This window comes from Bos indicus x Bos taurus, unplaced genomic scaffold (assembly GCF_003369695.1).
Source record: "Bos indicus x Bos taurus breed Angus x Brahman F1 hybrid unplaced genomic scaffold, Bos_hybrid_MaternalHap_v2.0 tig00011911_arrow_arrow_obj, whole genome shotgun sequence".
Classification (NCBI taxonomy): Eukaryota; Metazoa; Chordata; class Mammalia; order Artiodactyla; family Bovidae; genus Bos; species Bos indicus x Bos taurus.
The window spans coordinates 18,384-38,819 of NW_020867992.1; the positions used below are offsets into that span (position 1 = coordinate 18,384).

The 20,436-nt window shown below is 38.9% G+C and overlaps 1 protein-coding gene across 1 annotated transcript; it reads right to left on the reverse strand.

Annotated features, from left to right (window-relative positions):
* Nucleotides 1-724: 724 nt before the first annotated feature.
* Nucleotides 725-19,916, reverse strand: LOC113889387 (multidrug resistance-associated protein 4-like; the record flags this gene model as incomplete). The annotated part of the gene is made up of 4 exons (XM_027536068.1): nucleotides 725-859; nucleotides 15,663-15,768; nucleotides 16,192-16,364; nucleotides 19,827-19,916. Coding segments are annotated over 4 exons (504 nt in total), but the record flags the coding sequence as incomplete, so codon positions are not given.
* Nucleotides 19,917-20,436: the final 520 nt, after the last annotated feature.

The following is a 20,436-nucleotide window of genomic DNA, read 5'->3' on the forward strand; positions in this document are numbered from 1 at the left end:
GGTATACATGTGTTCCCCATCCTGAACCCTCCTCCCTCGTCCCTCCGCATACCATCCCTCTGGGTCGTCCCAGTGCACTAGCCCCAAGCATCCAGTATTGTGCATCGAACCTGGACTGGCATCTCATTTCATACATGATATTTTACATGTTTCAATGCCATTCTCCCAAATCTTCCCACCCTCTCCCTCTCCCACAGAGTCCAAAAGACTGTTCTATACATCAGTGTCTCTTTTGCTGTCTCGTACACAGGGTTATTGTTACCATCTTTCTATATTCCATATATATGCATTAGTATACTGTATTGGTGTTTTTCTTTCTGGCTTACTTCACTCTGTATAATAGACTCCAGTTTCATCCACCTCATTAGAACTGATTCAAATGTATTCTTTTTAATGGCTGAGTAATACTCCATTGTGTATATGTGCCATAGCTTTCTTATCCATTCATCTGCTAATGGACATCTAGGTTGCTTCCATGTCCTGGCTATTATAAACAGTGCTGCGATGAACATTGGGGTACATGAGTCTCTTTCCCTTCTGGTTTCCTCAGTGTGTATGCCCAGCAGTGGGATTGCTGGATCATAAGGCAGTTCTATTTCCAGTTTTTTAAGGAATCTCCACACTGTTCTCCATAGTGGCTGTACTAGTTTGCATTCCCACAAACAGTGTAAGAGGGTTCCCTTTTCTCCACACCCTCTCCAGCATTTATTATTTGTAGACTCACCTATTTTGCCCTTTCAATGAAGACAGTGGCCTCCACCTCACCCAGTTGCTGCACCATCTTGTAAAGCAGGCTGTCTCTATTTTGCAGCAAATCATATGGCTCATCATATTCTACTGCGTTCCCTGAATCCAAAACCTGTTAATCAGCAGAAAGAAACCAATTAGCACCAGTGTTCCACAGTATCATATTGTGTGTGTGTGTTAAGTCATTTTAGTTGTGTCCAGCTCTTTGCGACCCAATGGACTATACCCTGCTAGGCTCCTCTGTCCATGGAATTCCCCAGGCAAGAATACTGGAGTGGGTTGTCATTTCCTTCTCCAAGGGATCTTTCTAACTCAGGGATTGAACCCATGTTTCTTATGAACCTCCTGAATTGGCAGGTGGGTTCTTTACTATGAGCACCAAATGTTTCACAGTAACGTAACTAGGACAATTATTTCAGAAATGGGCAGGACAGGGAGAATAGAGAGAATCTATCTGGGTGGTAGGCCTGCTAGTGTTTAAATGGTTTGATTACCCTGTTTTACTAGACAGACAAAGGTCTAATGTGATCTTTTATTATTATAGGTTATAGGAAAGGAAGAAAATGGAAGTTTTACACTACAATTATTGACACTCAACAGGCTGAAGCATCTAATATTCTGCCCAGAGCATTTGGGGTTGTTATCATTAGTCAGTGCTTTTAGCTCTCAGACTCTGAGCTCTGAGGGATATTTATAGAGATACACAGAGTTGGCAAATATCTTGATTCAAGAAAATCAAAGTCAATTTATCTAAAATGTAGGTTGATGTCATGCAAACCAGATGGCAGTGACCTGACAGCAAATTGTCAATTTGGTTTGACAGAATCTGATCAATATTTGGGGAAAAAAGGGTGCTTCTAGAATTTTTTCAGGGTTCTGGATTACTGTCAGCTGCTAAGAATCTTTTATATGAGAGGTTAAGATACTTCTTAAAGTTGGCTGAGGTTGTATTTTATTATTCTGAGAGTGAAAGGCTGGCAAAAGGAGCTGCTACATAGCAGCATTAGTAGAACTGCTCTGCACACACACACACAAATCTCTAGAAATCCAATTTTCTCCTTGGATAAGATCAAAGAAGCAATTAAGAAATTGAGCTTGTAATTCTAGAGATCATGGCCCACATAGCACATGGAGGCAGCCCAATCTAAATTGCCTAGGACCTGAATCTGTTTTCACAAATTATCTTTCTGTTTCTTTTTCTTTTTTTCTTAAGCTGCCTTCCTTTCACTCCTTTTATTATCATTAAAAGGTCTGCTGGGCTTTCCAGGTAACTTAGCTGATAAGTAATTCACCTGCAATGCAGGAGACCCCTGTTCAATTCCTGGGTTGGGAAGTTCCCCTGGAGAAGGGATAGGGTATGCACTCCAGTGTTCTTGGGCTTCCCTGGTGGCTCAGACCGTATAGAATCCACCTGCAGTGTGGGAGACCTGGGTTTGATCCCTGGGTTGGGAAGAGCCCTTGGACAAGGGGATGGCAACCCACTCTAGTGTTTTTGCCTGGAGAATCCCCATGGACAAAGGAGCCTGGCTGGCTGCAGTCCATGGGGTCACAAAGAGTCGGACACTTGAGCGACTAAGCACAATAGGTCTGTGCTTACTGACTAAGCACGATGAAGTGAAGTGGAAGTGAAAGTTGCTCAGTCATGTCTGATTCTTTGCAACCCCAGGGACTATACAGTCCAAGGAATTCTCCAGCCAGAATACTGGACTAAGCACAATATGTCTTCTAATTGGAAATTGAAAGAGAGAGGAAGGGGCTCTTAACTCCCTCTTTCTACTTATTAGTGACTTTGGTTAATGATTTTTTTTTTTTTTTTGGTGGGGGAGGAGGGAGTGTCTAAAACAATATGCTTATATGATATAACTATAAAAACAGTTCTGATGTTAAATAGTATTTCATTCTTCATTTAGAGTAAATGTATCTTAAGAGAAAATGCTGAAACTCTATAAGCAAGACATAGGTTGTTTTTCCACATAAAAGTATTACAGTTAATTTCATTCTTTGTATTTAATTAAAAATAGTTATTAAGTCTCATGAAGTCTAGTCTCCAGTTAATCTTTTGTTTACTTCTGTGGATCACTGATAAGAGCAGCTCTCAAAAGAGCCCAGGAATAAAAGAATCTGTATCATCCACATAATAATTTATATCTTCTGTAACTTGGCCAACTTAGATGCTCTGATTGTATAATTTTACTTAAGTATGACAGGATAGAACGAAACTACTCATTCTGATGCCAAGGAAGAAAAAGCACGATTTTAAAACACAGGTATGCAAACACCTATGATCAATTAATCTATGAAAGAGTAATCAAGAATATACAATGGATAAGACAGTTTCCATGGTAAATAGTACTAGGAAAGCTGGACACCTACATGGAAATAAATGAAATTAGAACACACTAATCTTTTTGTATATGTACAACCATACAAAATAAACCATATACAAAAATAAACTCAAAATGGTTTAAAGACCTAATATAAGACTGGGTATTATAGAACTAGAGGAAAACACAGGCAGAACACTCTTTGACATGAATCACAACATATTTTCTTAGATCAGTCTCCCAAAGCAAAAGAAAAGAAGCAAAAGTAAACAAATGGGACCTAATCAAACTCAAAGCTTTTGAACAGCAGAGAAGACCACCAACAAAATGAAAAGAGAACACCAAATGAATGGGATAAAATATTTACAAATGATGCAACCAACAGGGGGTTAATATCTAAAATATACAAACACCTCCTATAACTCAATATCAAAAAACCAATAACCCAATCAAAAAATGGACAGAAGACCTAAATAGACATTTCTTCAAAGAAAACATACAGATGACCAACAGGAGAAGATGCTGCACATCACTAATTATCAGAGAAATGTTAATCAGTCAAAATGAGGTACCACCTCACATGGATCAGAATGGCCATCATTAAAGAGTCTACACATAACAAATGTTGAAAAGTGTGTGGATAAAAAGTATAACTTGGTGCAGCCACAATGGAAAACAGTATGGAGATTTCAGATAAAAATGAAAATAAAGCTACCATACAATCTAACAATCTTACCACTGAGCATGTATCAAGAAAAGACAAAAAGATATATACACCCTAATTCAAAAGATACATACACCCCGACATTCATAACAGCATCACTTACAATAGCCAAAATATGGAAACAACCTAAGTGCCCATCAACAGATGACTGGTTTAAGAAAATGTGATACACCAAACCAACACATGTGCGTGCACACGTATGTGCAGTGGAATATCCCTCATATCACAATAAATGATGAAATATTGCCATTTGTACCAACATGGGTAAACCTAGAGAATATCATACTAAGTGAAATAAATCAGACAGAGAAAGACAAATAAGATATCATTTATATGTGGAACATAAAAAATAATACAAATGAATCTACATATAAAACAAAAGCAGACTCACAGACACAGAAAATAAACTTATGGTTACTAAAGAGGAAAGGAGGGGTATAAAAATTAGGACTATGAGATCAACAGATACAAACTACTATAAATGAAACAGATAAGCAAAATGGGCTTAATGTATAACACAGGGAAGTATGTCCAATATACTGTAATTACCTATAATGGAAAATATTCTGAAAAAATATATACGTATTTAGGTGAATCACTTTGCTATACATCTGAAACTAACAAAATACTGTCAATCAACTATATTTTATGTTTACAAACAGGAGTAACACATAGCCAAAACACACTTGAGGAACACTTAAGTAAATTTTCATTAATTTCTGAATTGATTCAGCAAACATTTATTGTACATTTATGTGCACTAATGGTATTTGGCTGGATGCTGTGGAAAATGAAAACACACATAAGCCACAGACCCTGCCCCTAGGGAGCCTGTACTGAGAGAAGAGAGAGAAGAAACCTCAAGTGTGTATCATGCAGGTAAAAAAGCACAACAAGGAGGGTTTAGTAACAGAAGAGATGACTTCTGGTCAGAGGTTCTGAGCTTCAAGGAGGAGAGAGGGCAACGAACTAGGCCTTGAAGAAAGGACAGGTGTGAACACGCAGAAACAAAGGTGGGTGGGTGGACAGTGGTCATTCCAGACACATGGACTATCATGGGCCAGGTGGACAGGAGATGAGCCTGGCAGCTCCTTGAGGGCAGGGTGATGCAGTTTTCCTTGTTCACTGCTGCATCTCAGGGCCTTGGCATTATACAAGATAAGCAACAGGCACACAGTAGATGACAGTTTAAAATTAGATACAAATGAAACTAAATTCAGGGTGTGACTGGGTGATAAACCAATGGTGTGATCTGTCAAAACTACAGGATGAGATCAAGGGGAAGATAAGTTTAGCTGGCATGGGGAACAGCTAAGGCAGGGCATACAGGGATGACAGGATGAGGGATGTAGACCTGGAGGACCACCTGCCTCATGTGGATGGCTGTGGACAAGAGGGAGAGTGAGAGGGGAAAATGAGGGAAGGTCAAACCAGGGCTCAGGATGGAGGCTTCAAACTCATTTATGTCAAACACTGGAAAAAAACAAAGAAGAAAAGAGATAGTGAAGGGTGGGGGGAGTTGAGAGGAGCAGGATTGCAGTGCAGCCACAGATATTCCAGGGAGCTGCCCTACACATAAAAATTAAATGCAGCCACTGCAAGATAATATGATTTGTTTTCATTGGCAGGATGCCATCAGTGACAATGGTGTGGCTTCAGGGAGAGGTGGGGGCATAAGAGGCTGGAAGAAAAGCCTAGAAAGGAAGAGATGCCAGAAAGGGTTTTCAATATGGTGACAAACATTAAAGGGAGATCCCATTAGGGAGAAATAGAGTAGGGAGGTGAAGATCTGAGTATTAGACCTCTGTTTTTGGCTGCCAGGTGACACAGGAACAATTATCCAATTTGGATCCAACTTGGAATTTGGGTCCCTGATTAAATGGGTTCTTGTGATTTTCTCAGAGACTGGACACTATGGCAGGTATTAAACTCAAATTCTTGTCTTAGGTCTTGAAATAAGAAGTCATTCTTCTTGCCCATGGAATGATGAAAGCTGCAGCATGGTCACCTCCATAATTGCTCTCCCAAATCTGCTGCTTTTGTATGTAAGCACCCCCTAATAAAGTATTTCTTTTCCTGTGTTGTGCTCTCTACTTTCACATTAGTTATCTTTTCTCTAAAAAGTTTAATGAAAATACTTGGCATGTTTTTGAACGAGGTTTCTCTTCTAAAATGTTGTAACTATATCCATGTAGGCTTATGAAAGAAAAAAATCCATGAAGGTAAAAAACAGAATTAAAGTAAAATGCTAGTTAGGTATAACCTGTTTTTGTGCTTTTCAGGTGGGTATATTACAACAGTTTCTGGTTTTTATGTCTCTGGGAAAAATTATACTTAGAAGAGGCTTGAGTTGAGGAAAAGAGGTAAGAATATGCACAATATTGTTTACAAATAGAAGAGGTAGAATTTGAGATTCTGGTCCTGGTTTTTGTCCTGTGTCATTCATTTTCAAAGAAAAACTACAGACAGTGAAAATGTTGAACACAGACAACAACCCTGTTAGGGTAAGTGCAGATTTTCATATGCCCCTTTGCTCGTGCTTCTAGGGAGAACACAGGTGATATGAAGGCTGGAGTGTGAGAGATGGGAGGGGACAACTGTGCTATTGGCTGAAGAGAAAACAGGTCATAAGCACCCAGCAAATCCTAAAACAAGAAGAATTCACCTTTTAATGCAGAGACAGTGGTGAGTCTTACGAGAAAGAGGATTTCTAATTTATCTGTCTTATGGAGCAAATAAGGATGATTAAATTAGTTGTCATTATGACTCCATTATGTTTCAGTTCAGTTCAGTTCACTCAGTCGTGTCTGACTCTTTGCAACTCCATGAATTGCAGCACTCCAGGCCCTCCCTGTCCATCACCAATCTCGGAGTTCACTCAGACTCATGTCCACTGAGTCGGTGACACCATCCAGCCATCTCATCCTCTGTCATCCCCTTCTCCTCCTGCCCCCAATCCCTCCCAACATCAGAGTCTTTTCCAATGAGTCAACTGTTTGCATGAGGTGGCCAAAGTACTGGAGTTTCAGCTTTAGCATCATTCCTTCCAAAGAACACCTAGGACCGATCTCCTTTAGAATGGACTAGTTGGATCTCTTTGCAGTCCAAGGGACTCTCAAGAGTCTTATCCAACACCACAGTTCAAAAGCATCAATTCTTCGGCGCTCAGCTTTATTCACAGTCCAACTCTCACACCCATACATGACCACTGGAAAAACCAAAGCCTTGACTAGATGGAACTTTGTTGGCAAAGCAATGTCTCTGCTTTTGAATATGCTATCTAGATTGGTCATAACTTTCCTTCCAAGGAGTAAACATCTTTTAATTTCATAGCTGCAATCACCATCTGCAGTTATTTTGGAGCCCAAAAAAATAAAGTCTGACACTGTTTCACTGTTTCCCCATCTATTTCACATGAAGTGATGGGACCAGATGCCATGATCTTCGTTTTCTGAATGTTGAGCTTTAAGCCAACTTTTTCACTCTCCTCTTTCACTTTCATCAACAGGCTTTTTAGTTCCTCTTCACTTTCTGCCATAAGGGTAGTGTCATCTGCATATCTGAGGTTATTGATATTTCTCCCGGCAATCTTGATTCCAGCTTGTACTTCCTCCAGTCCAGCATTTCTCATGATGTACTCTGCATAGAAGTTAAATAAGCAGGGTGACAATATACAGCCTTGACATACTCCTTTTCCTATTTGGAACCAGTCTGTTGTTCCATGTCCAGTTCTAACTGTTGCTGACCTACATATAGGTTTCTCAAGAGGCAGGTCAGTATGTTTAATAAAATTAAAAAATGAGAGAACATCTTTGTAAAATAGAATTCTGAAACACTAATGGTGCTTAATGAGCCAAAGCTGGGTAAATCCCTTTGAAGTGTCAACAAATAAATAAAGCTATTAACTAAGCCAGTTGGTTCCCAATAAGTCTTTTGCTTAATTTACTTACAGTAAACAAAACCATTTCAAATAGCTGAGAAAAGAAGAGAAGAAAAGGCAAAGGAGAAAAGGAAAGTTATACCCATCTGAATGCAGAGTTTGAAATAACAGCAAGGAGAAATAAGAAAGCCTTCCTCAGTGATCAATGCAAAGAAATAGAGGAAAACAACAGAATGGGAGAGACTAGAGATCTCTTCAAGAAAATTAGAGACACCAAGGGAACATTTCCTGCAAAGATGGACACAATAAAGGACAAAAATGTATGGAACTAACAGAAGCAGAAGATATTAAGAAGAGGTGGCAAGAATACACAGAACTGTACCAAAAAAAGATCTTCATGACCCAGATAACCACAATGGTGTGGTCATCCACCTAGAGCCAGACATCCTGGAGTGTGAAGTCAAGTTGACCTTAAGAAGTATCGCTACAAACAAAGCTAGTGAGGTGATGGAATTCCAGCTGAGCTATTTCAAATCCTGAAAGATGATGCTGTGAAAGTGCTGCACTCAGTATGCCAGCAGATTTGGAAAACTCAGCAGTGGCCACAGGACTGGAAAAGCTCAGTTTTCATTCCAATCCCAAAGAAAGGCAAGGCCAGAGAATACTCAAACTACCACACAATGTACTCATTTCACACACTATCAAGGTAATGCTCAAAATCCTTCAAGCGAGGCTTCAATAGCATGTGAACCAAGAACTTCCAAATATAAAAGCTGGATTTAGAAAAGGCAGAGGAACCAGAGCTCAAATTTCCAACATCCATTGGATCATAGAAAAAGCAAGAGAATTCTAGAAAAAAACATCTACTTCTGCTTCATTGATTTTGCTAAAGCCTTTGACCCTGTGGATCACAACAAACTGTTGAAAGTTCTTCAAGAGATGGGAATACCAGACCACCTTATGTGCCTCCTGAGAATCCTGTATGCAGGATAACAAGCAACAGTTACAACTGGATATGAAACAACAGACTGGTTCAAAATTGGAAAAGGCGTATATCATGGCTGTATACTGCTGAGTACAACATGTGAAAAATCAGGCTGGATGAAGCACAAGCTGGAATCAAGATTGCTTGGAGAAATACCAACTTCAGATATTCAGATAATGCCACTCTTATGGCAGAAAGCAAAGAGGACCTAAAGAGCTTCTTGATGAAGGCAAAAGAGGAGAGTGAAACAGCTGGCTTAAAACTCAACATTCATAGTGGTTTTGATTTGCATTTCTCTGATAATGAGTGATGTTGAGCATATTTCATGTGTTTGTTAGCCATCTGTATGTCTTCTTTGGAGAAATGTCTATTTAGTTGTTTGGCCCATTTTTTGATTGGGTCATTTATTTATCTGGAATTGAGCTGCAGGAGTTGCTTGTATATTTTTGAGATTAACTCTTTGTCAGTTGCTTCATTTGCTATTATTTTCTCCCATTCTGAAGGTTGTCTTTTCACCTTGCTTATAGTTTCTTTTGTTGTGCAGAACCTTTTAAGTTTTATTAGGTCCCATTTGTTTATTTTTGCTTTTATTTCCAATATTCTGGGAGGTGGGTCATAGAGGATCCTGCTGTGATGTATGTCAGAGAGTGTTTTGCCTATGTTCTCCTCTAGGAGTTTTATAGTTTCTGGTCTTACATTTAGATCTTTAATCCATTTTGAGTTTATTTTTGTGTATGGTATTAGAAAGTGGTCTAGTTTCATTCTTTTATAAGTGGTTGACTAGTTTTCCCAGCACCACTTGTTAAAGAGATTGTCTTTAATCCATTGTATATTCTTGCCTCCTTTGTCAAAGATAAGGTGTCCATATGTGCATGGACTTATCTCTGGGCTTTCTATTTTGTTCCATTGATCTATATTTCTGTCTCTGTGCCAGTGCCATACTGTCTTGATGACTGTGGCTTTGTAGTAGAGCCTGAAGTCAGGCAGGTTGATTCCTCCAGTTCCATTTTCTTTCTCAAGATTGCTTTGGTTATTCAAGGTTTTTTGTTTTTCCATACAAATTGTGAAATTATTTGTTCTAGCTCTGTGAAGAATACCATTGGTAGCTTGCCGGTCAGAATGGCTGCGATCCAAAAGTCTACAAGCAATAATGCTGGAGAGGGTGTGGAGAAAAGGGAACCCTCTTACACTGTTGGTGGGAATGCAAACTAGTACAGCCACTATGGTGAACAGAGTGGAGATTCCTTAAAAAACTGGAAATAGAACTGCCTTATGATCCAGCAATCCCACCGCTGGGCATACACACCGAGGAAATCAGAATTTAAAGAGACACGTGTACCCCCAATGTTCATCGAAGCACTGTTTATAATAGCCAGGACATGGAAGCAACCTAGATGTCCATCAGCAGATGAATGGATAAGAAAGCTGTGGTACATATACACAATGGAGTATTACTCAGCTATTAAAAAAAATACATTTGAATCAGTTCTAATGAGGTGAATGAAACTCGAGCCTATTATACAGAGTGAAGTAAGCCAGAGAGAAAAACACCAATACAGTATACTAATGCATATATATGGAATTTAGAAAGATGGTAACGATAACCCTGTGTACGAGACAGCAAAAGAGACACTGATGTATAGAACAGTCTTTTGGACTCTGGGAGAGGGAGAGGGTGGGATGATTTGGGAGAATGGCATTGAAACATGTATAATATCATATATGAAACGAGTCGCCAGTCCAGGTTCCATGCAGGATACAGGATGCTTGGGGCTGGTGCACTGGGACGACCCAGAGGGATGGTATAGGGAGGGAGGAGGGAGGAGGGTTCAGGATGGGGAACACATGTATACCTGTTTTGGGTTCATTTTGATATATGGCAAAACCAATACAATATTGTAAAGTTAAAAAAAAAAAAAAAGAACTAAAAGGATAAAAAAAAAAAAAAAGACAACAACTCAAAATTCAAAAACTAAGATCATGGCGTCTTGTCCCATCACTTCATGGCAAATAGATGGGAAAACATGAAACAGAGAGATTTTATTTTCTTGGGCTTCAAAATCACTGCAGAGGGTGATTGCAGTGATTAATTAAATTTAATTAAAATTAAAAGACCCTTGCTCCTTGGAAGAAAACCTATGACAAACCTAGACAGTGTATTAAAAAACAGACAGTAATTTGCTGACAAAGATCCATATAGTTAAAGGTATGGTTTTCCAGTGGTCATGAATGGATGTGAGAGTTGGACCATAAAGAAGACTGAGTGTTGAAGAACTGTAGTTTTGGAGAAGACTCTTGAAAATCCCTTGGGCTGCAAGGCCATCAAACCAGTCAACCGTAAAGGAAATCAACCCTGAATATTCATTGGAAGGACTGATGCTGAAGCTAAAATGCCAATACTTTGGCTACCTGATGTGAAGAGCCAATTCATTAGAAAAGACTCTGATGCTGGCAAAGATTGGAGGCTGGAGGAGAAGGGGACAACAGAGGATGAGATGGCTGGATGACATCACTGACTCAATGGACATGAGTTTGAGCAAATTCTAGGAGATGATGAAGGACAAAGAAGCCTGGTGTGCTGCAGTACATAGGGTCGCTGGGAGTTGGACGTGACTGAGCAACTGAACAAGAACAAAACAAAACCATACCCTCTGTCTTTGTGCAGATATATTCACCAGTGCAACAAATTGTACTTGTTACAAGAAATGGTAACCCATTCCAGTATTCTTGCCTGGAGAATCCCCATGGCCAGCGGAACCTGGTGGGCTACAATCTATGAGGTGGCACAAAAGTCAGATACAACTTAGCAACTAAACAACAAGATCTTCAACACCTATAACCACACGACTTCATGGTGACAACCCTGTCGGTTATTCCCTTCCTCAGTATCAGCCCCTCCCTCAGGCTGGAGTGTCAGGTTTTGCAGCAGGTTGACTCGTCTCATGTCCACATTAAAGCTTTCAGAACAGTCACCTGTTTTCCTGAAAGGAAAGAGGTACAGGGATCCTTTGGAGATATTGGGGGTTCAGTTCCAGAACACCAGAATGTAGTGAATATCACAATAAAGTCAGTTATACAATATTTCTGGTTTCCAAGGGTGTATAGAAGTTATGTTTAGACTACACTGTAGCCTAGCGAGTATGCAGTAGCATTATGCCTGAGAAAACAAGGTACAGACCTTAATTTAAAAAATAATTCATTGCTCATGGGCATATCCATGGGTGATTCTTGACGTCTGACAGAAAACAACAAAATTCTGCAAAGCAATTATCCTTTAATTAAAAGAATAAATTAAGCAAAATAATAATTTATTGCTAAAAATTACTAACCATCATTGGAGACTTTGGCAAGTAACATTAAAAATCACTGATCACAGATCACCATAACAAATGTAATGATAGTGAAAAAGTTTGACATATTGTGAGAATTACCAAAAGGTGACACAGACACAGAGTGAGAAAATGCTGTAGTCCCCTAAGGTCTAATCCTGCTGTTCCTACAAAAGGAGTCAGCAACTACAACCATTTTGGACCAAGATATAAATAAGTGGCTGAGTTTACATCTCCTGGCGGGACCTCCCTGTGACATCACTGATGACCTTAATCAGGCACCCTTAAACTGAAGGTCTCCCAACATAGGAGTGGGAAGGGCAGCTCCACAGTGAAGGACATCATGGAAAACAAGTCCAGTCACTGCAAAGGTGACAGGCTCCAAAGAGAACCCTCACATTTCTCTTCTCTCTCCATCTTCCCCATTCACCCAGATGCTCAGTCTCCACACCTAGACACCAGCATCGACTCCTCTCTCTCCCCTCAGGTCCCACATTCAATTCATCACTTGGCTCCTCTTTCTTATCTCCCCCAAATCCAACCATCTCACCATTTCCACTGCAGACACCTTAGTCTCAGCCACCAGCAGTCAAGAGAGGGCACAACTGCAAGAGAGAGGGAAAAGCTGCATTTGGAGAATTGAAGACCATCAATGTGGTTTTAGCTGTAAAGGAAGGAGGGGGTGCAGAGTGGGACAAAACTAGAAAGGTGGGGAGGGGCCGGGCTGTAAACTGCTTTGTTAAAAGATGTTAAAGATTTGTACACTGATCAATTGAGAAAAATTTGAGGTTACAGAAATTTACCAGGAGATTGGCTTCCCTGGTGGCTCAGATGGTAAAGAATCTTCCTAAAATGTGGGAGAACCGGGTTCAGTCTCTGGGTTGGGAAGATCCCATGGAGTAGGAAATGGCAACCCACTCAGTATTCTTGCCTGGAAAATCCCATGGACAGAGGAGCCTGGCGAGGTACAGTTCATGGGGTTGCAAAGAGTGGGACATGACTGAGCAAGTAACACACACGAGTAAGTAAATAAATTGAACATACTTTGATAACAGCAACAGAACTGATTGGTTCAAGGGATACAGACGTTTACATCTGTGAATCAGGTGCTGAGGGATACGACTGAGAACTGACTAGCAGACATGCTTTCCAAATTCTGTCCTTCCTCACTGTTTCCCTAACCAATCACACATCCCAAGGTGACAGTATTTCTAAGAATTAGATAATAAAAATGATCTGCTACTATTAATGCTGGAATACCAAAAACCAAAAATAAAGCTGCAGGATGCATTTAGGAACAAAGAATTTATTTGAACAGACCCCTAAGTGAGCTAGAGATCAAGCCATCTTTCTGCTGCTGCCTCTAAAACCTGACAAAGGGCTGGAAACAGTTAAATTTATAGCATCATTTATTTATTATGGAAGAAAGATGTTTGGGGGACAGTCTTCAAAATATACAGTGTTAAGAGGTAAGAACAACAAAGCAACAGGAAAAAGTAGAAATGAAAGGCTACTTTGCCAATTAGCATTCAAGAACACAAAATGAGGATCTAAGAATGCTGCTGCTGCTAAGTCGCTTCAGTCGTGTCCGACTCTGTGCGACCCCACAGATGGCAGCCCACCAGGCTCCCTCGTCCCTGGGATTCTCCAGGCAAGAACACTGGAGTGGGTTGCCGTTTCCTTCTCCAATGCATGAAAGTGAAAAGTGAAAGTGAAGTCGCTCAGTCCTGTCTAAGAATACCAGGTGCTAAAAAATACTTCTGGAATTTCAGTTACTGTCCTGTAGTCTTGGAATTTAACGCAGTCCCTCTTGAAAGTTTGCAGGTGGAGTCAGCTTCCTACTGAGCTGCTCTAGTCCGGACAACTGGCTACACTGCTGGAGCCTAGAGCATCCCTTTAGTTGGGGATGCCCCACTCCTGTTGTCGGACTCCTTGGAGCTCACTCCTGTGCATGTCAAGCTCAGTGAGTGAGGCTACAGGCGCTGCTTCAATGCTGACAGCCTGATATCTACTCATTGTCCCCATTGATGATCCATCTGACAATGCATGTGAAGTAAGGAGAGGGGGTGACATTCCAGAAACTGTCTAAGAAGTCAAAAGAGACAGTTCCATTATCATAAGATGTAAGGAAGTTTGGATGTTACTGTTTATTATTGATTATTACCTATTTTTTGTGGGCCATCAAAATACGTAAATATATCTTGCATTCTTTTGGACTGACTTCCCTTGTGGCTCAGACAGTAAAGAATCTGTCTGCAATGCAGAAGACCTGGGTTCAATCCTTGAGTGGGGAAGATTCCCTGCAGAAGGGAATGGCTACCCACTCCAGTATTCTTGCTTGGAGAATCCCATGGACAGAGGAGCCTGGCAGGCTACAGTCCATGGGGTCACAAAGAGTCGGACTTGACTGAGTGAAAAACACATTCTTTTGGGATTATATGCAGCCAAAGGTTTTCCTTTGAGCCATGGTTTCTATATCATTTTGTAAAGCCACATTCTAACATTTACTGAACTCAGCAAGCAGCAGAGGGAAACAACAAAGGGAATATGAAAAGAGATAAGGAATAGAGGGAGGAAGGAAAAGAAGATAAAGAAGGAAATATTAAATTACCGAGAGGAAAGAGCCAATCAAATCTGGAGGGAAGATACTAGACAGGTGTCCAGAGACCAAAGCTTGGAGCCTACCGCACGTGCAGTGCCTCGATCTACTGTGCAAGAGGCTTGTAGGTTGTTTATCTACAGACTCTCAGCCTTGATTTGCCTTCCTTTCTAAACTCTCACCTGTGATGCACAGGTTGGATCTCTGCAAGTCACATTTCAGAGGCTCTTCGGCAAGCTGGCCTTTTTTAGGTTCTGCCAGTAAGTGGGCACTAGAGGGAGACTGAAAGTGGGACAGAGCTAATGTTCTATCTGATTTGGCTGTTCCTGCAGTGTCACCTCAGCAGTGGGGCCTGACTTCAGCTCCGAGCTTCTATTAGCACATGGAGAAAGAGCTTCATCCTGCCTCTTCAGCACATATGACCAGCAACTGGGCCTCTCCTTGGAGGTCTGAGCACCAACTATAGGGCCTCTCTTCTGAGTTCTTAGGTCTGAATATCTGTCCTAGGACATGGTAGCTGCTTCCTAAAATCATGACCCCAGTGTTTCCTTTCATTTTTCTAGCCTCCAATTCTTATGTAGCAAATTTCCTATATTAAATCCTTTCAGCTGAAATACTATTTTTCTCACGAGGCCCTTTCTTCTCATGGACTCCCTTCTGACAGCAAGAGCTGAAAAATTCTGCAACCTTAGCCAACAACCTCCTGGCAATCTAAATGAAAGGTTAATTTTTTGATTAAGGGAATTAAAAAATACTGAAACAACTGTGACACAGTAAAGATGAATGTGTTCTAGCTTCTTGAAACATGAAGCTATAATTTGGGTTTGGAATATTTTCATGGCTGGATGTCTTAAAAAATAACAATTCAAATATAAGACTATTATATAAAATATAAGGTTATTGGATATATTATTTAATAGCACATTTTGAAGTTCATTACTCGAGTTATTTTCAGGAATGAGAAGAGAAACCAAGAGAAAATTAAATTACTGGAGGTTTCTATCAAGTTTTACAAGGAAGGATCAGTGCAAAATTGAATATAAGTGAACACAACTGAAATGGTGAGGGACTTACCAGTATCTGTTCACAGCCAATAACGGTGCTCAACCTGTGTGTGATGGTTAGCACAGTGCACTGGGCAAATTTCTCATGGATTTTTCTTTGTATTAACTCATCAGTTCTGAAATCAGAGAAGTTGATATACTTCAGTGAAGACAGGAAAGGCAGACTAAAGAGTTAAAAATTAAAAATCAATACTTTAACATATAATCTTGTTCCTAAAAAACTAAGTATAAAAAGTCTATTTAGAAATTTACCATTTTCCATAAAGTGATGGAAAATAGCCTTCCCTTGAAACTGAAACTATGTGGATTGAAACTAGCTGGATTCCTAAATCCAGCTCTCTAAGGATGCCTCATAACAATATTAACAGCATATAACTGTCTTGGTTTCTTCCTTTGTTTTCCTTTGTTTGTGATTAATATTATTAAAAGACATCTGCGGGCCAAAGAGAGCACAGAAACATTTTTCAGCATCACTAAATGTTTTCCATTTACCACATTTACAATTTGGATTCCAGGTTTCATGGATCTGAGCTCCATACCTCGGATCCACATTGGATGTGGCTTTGTCAAGAATCAATATCTGATTTTTCCTGAGAATAGCCCTGGCAAGGCACACTAGTTGTCTCTGTCCAACACTCAAGTTCAATCCTGATTCTGCTAATTCAGTATACATTACACAAGGCAGAGCTTTGATGGCTTCTTTAAGTTGTACCTGTTGATACAGAAAGAAAAACATTTCGAAAACAAACTGCTGCAGAAGTAGAAAAGCCTCTTAGACATTAGAGCTTTGAAGTCCTCCTGACTTCTTATGTATCTTACATGTACAGTCACATGATGGGAAAAGCTGTTTCCAATTAATGTTCACTGAGAAAGATGGTGGGTAGAGTTAAGTCAGGACAGAAAGATCTCAATGTCCCCCCATATCTGCCACATGCCGTCCACCAACAACCCCCACCTAGGAATTAGTTCAGAAAGTCTCTCAAAAATTGAAGCTATTTCTCCCAATATGGTTTAAACAGAAAATCTAAAAGGATCTTTATGGTTGAATCAACTTTACTGAGGAGTTGAAAAAAAAATTACAGAAAGTTTGGTTCTCTAAAGATATATTATTAACACTTTACAATTTTTTAACATTTAAAATAATACAAATTTAAACAATGGAAAACTCTGTCTTATGCATTAGTAATCCTGGAACATTTCCCAAGCTTAGTCTATAAATAGTGGACCAGTCAAGTGCATTTTCTTCAATATCATAAATGTCTTCCAGTGAATGAAAACTCACAAAAAACAAGATGAATATTACATCTTATCTCCCTCACAATATGGATATAGGCCATGTTTATACTAATCTATCTTCATAAAATTATACTCCTAAGATTTAAAAAAACAAATCTTTAACTACAAAATATAATCTGAAAGTACACTTCGTGGTAGGGGTCAGTTCAATGAATATTCATTTTGGAGATATATTATGGAGCAAGAAGCAAACTTAGGCTGTACTTAAAGTGAAAGAACAAGAAGAAATACACTTCAAATAAATAACCAACAGATTGAGGCCAGTAAGCTATGTGACACCCTACAGCTTCAGACAACAAAACACCAAGGGTGAATGAGTAGCATTTTCATGATATCCTAAATGCTGGAGCACTTCCAAAAACGTGATCCTGAACTGTGCTCCTGATGGAGTCCAATCCCTAGAAAGCAGGATCCTGAGTTAGGATTAAATATGGTATTGGTATTTAGTGATAGCATAAAAGGTGTACAAACTGTAAAGGGTAAGATTTGGATTGTGGTGCAAGTGCTTGGTCTTTGTTAAGACTGACATTCTAACTTTGAGGAAATAATCTCACACTCCTGAATTGGATGACACCACATAACTAATCTTGTTTTTTCCTTTTCCTTCAGGTTGTCCATATCTGCTTCATGATCAATAAGAGTTGTAAAGGGAAGTGTTTTTCATAAAATACTTTTTTCTGAGACACTGTATTTATTTATGAATCAGGGATGATTATGATAATAATATGAATATCAGGCCCTCTGTAGTGTAATCATAAAATCAAGGTAAGAAGTATTACAATGGAAGAAAAGGGCAACAGATGCAGTAGACAATAATTAGAAGTTACAACTGGAGAATCTGAACACGTTAGACGACAGTGTAATATGACTATTTTATTTCTTAATCAAGATAATTGTGTTAGATTATGCAAGAGAATGTCCTTGAAAAGGACAGAGATTGTGTCTTTTAATGACTATGATAGACCCAGAATCTGCAACGATGCCTGTCTAAGAAGCTGTCAGAAATATTTGTTGGCAGTGTGAAGGCAGAAGTGAATCTCATCATATGACATATCTGTCTCTATAAATTAGAAAGTAAATCCATATAGACAGGTTATATATAACACTATTATTACATGTTAAAGGATTATATTTTTATAATAATTAACTGGCTCCAGAATATCATATCACACTGTAAACTGTGGAAAGTATATAAAAAGTTATAATTTAAGGAAAATAGAGCAAATAATACTAATCAAAACTATACATCTCAATATGAAACAGTTCAGATCATTTTTGAGGTTGGGAAATAATGGAATATAGCAAAATTGAAAAACAATTAACTGAACTTATAAGGCACCCTATTTCTATCATCATAAACATTTTTAAAGTAACCTGCTGTGTAGTGTATCTAGTAGGTTACAAGACGTCTCACAGGAGGTTAACATAGATGTCAGGTGCTTCCCACATTTCGTGGAACCTTCTTACTTCTCAAAAAGAAAGGCTGGTGAGGACTGGAAGGAGACAGGGAAATGTAATCAACAGATGGGGAAGAGCTTTTACTAGAGCAGGGCCAGCAGTAAAGGAAGTAAGAGAGAGCCCATTCACCTAATACAAGGCCCCGGGAAATGGACATGTGAGCTGTCCCACAGCAAGGACTGAACCACGTGGTTCCTGATGCACAGGCTGCTGACACCCAGGTTTCTGTATCTTGGTTTCCTGTGTGATGAGACACACTTGTGCCCTAACAGAGATACTATCAATGCTGAATTTGTGTAATACAAAATTTTTTAAAGAAATAAGCCATACTTCTCTGAAATGCAGAGATCAACCAAACATTTAGCACCTATTTATCAAGTGCTGACTTCCCTGGTGGCTCAGACGTAAAGCGTCTGTCTACAATGCGGGAGACCAGGTTCAATCCCTGGGTCGGGAAGATCCCCGGAGAAGGAAATGGCAACCTACTCCAGTTCTATTGCCTGGAAAATCCCAAGGACAGAGAAGCCTGGTAGGCTACAGTGCATGGGGTCGCAAAGAGTTGGACACGACTGAGTGACTCTACTTTTCACTTTCACTTATCAAGTGCTACTTTTTAAAAATCAAAAGACTGATCTAGATCCCATGGGAGACTAGAAGTCTGTCTATGGTTTAGAAATGTAAAGTTCTCTGCCATCAGTAGAATCAATTTGTAAAACTAGGACTAATACACAAAATAATTAGTATTGAAATATACAAACCAACAGCAACTTAATAGTCAGAATTTTTTTCATGCAAGGGTAGAGAAATTCAGTGAAGTAGAGCAAGGGGAAACATGACACAAATAACAGGAGCTCCTCTAGAAATTAATGTATCCATATAAAATCTGAATCAGCACACCAGGGTTCTGTTACCTGCATTCATGCTGCAACATTAAAATGATATAATCATCAATAAGTAATCATGACATTCAAACTAAATACTTTTATAAACATTTTCTTATGAAACTTCATAGCATTTTATTGGAAGGATCTTGTTTATCTTTCAATTAATGAAAAACTAGTGTCTCCACTTAGATATCCCTAAGGTCATAGAATAAAATGAACATTGAAGGGTAATTAATTAACTAGGTCACTCATAGAATTTGACCCCAACACTTTAATGTCTGGTTTTAAATGCTCTGCTAAGGACAAATATTGTATCTAGTTGCTTTGGGTCTATAGAAAAAGCTAAAATGAAAACATGGGGAATTATTTTGTTGGTTTTCATTATCATATACACATTTTAAGTGTACCCATCTCATCACTGTTTTCCTAGAAAGTAAACAGTTAAAATGATAAGCTTCCCTTAATTACCTGCAATGCTATGAATGTACACACACAAATACTGATGCTAACAAGTTAAATCACATTATATAAATTACCTCTTCTAAGACATTCCACAGTTCCTCCTCCAAATACTCATTAAAGGGATCCAGATTTTTCCTTATTGTTCCAGTGAATAAAACAGGTTCCTAAATACCGCAAAATAGTGAATGTTATTACCTTAATCTCTCTTCATTTTAAACCAATGCTTATAGAAAAGAATGAAAATACAAAATATCAAAGTTCACTGCTATTACTAACATTAAAGTTTCAAATACAAAACACTATCTCTAAAATAATTTTCCATTGTACAAAGTGTGCTACAAAAAATCCTCTGGACTATTAAACACTAAGAAAAGAAAGTGTTTAAGAAGTATTTTCATCTCAAGAGAAAAAAAAAAAAAAAAACTGAAGAAAAGAAAGGAAAATTTGATTTTTTAAAAAAAGTTGCCGTTCTGGTAATAAAATATCTGTTTAAACACACACACACAAACTTACATTATAATCACATGAAAAAGTTTACATCAAGATCTATATAAATTAACTGTCAATCCTGGTGTGATTGGGAACATCAACTGCCTGATTAGTTGAGGCTTGTGCTTCAAAGCAAAACTGTTCAATATTTATACATTGGCAATGAAGAATAAACTAGGCTATTTTCTCCATTGG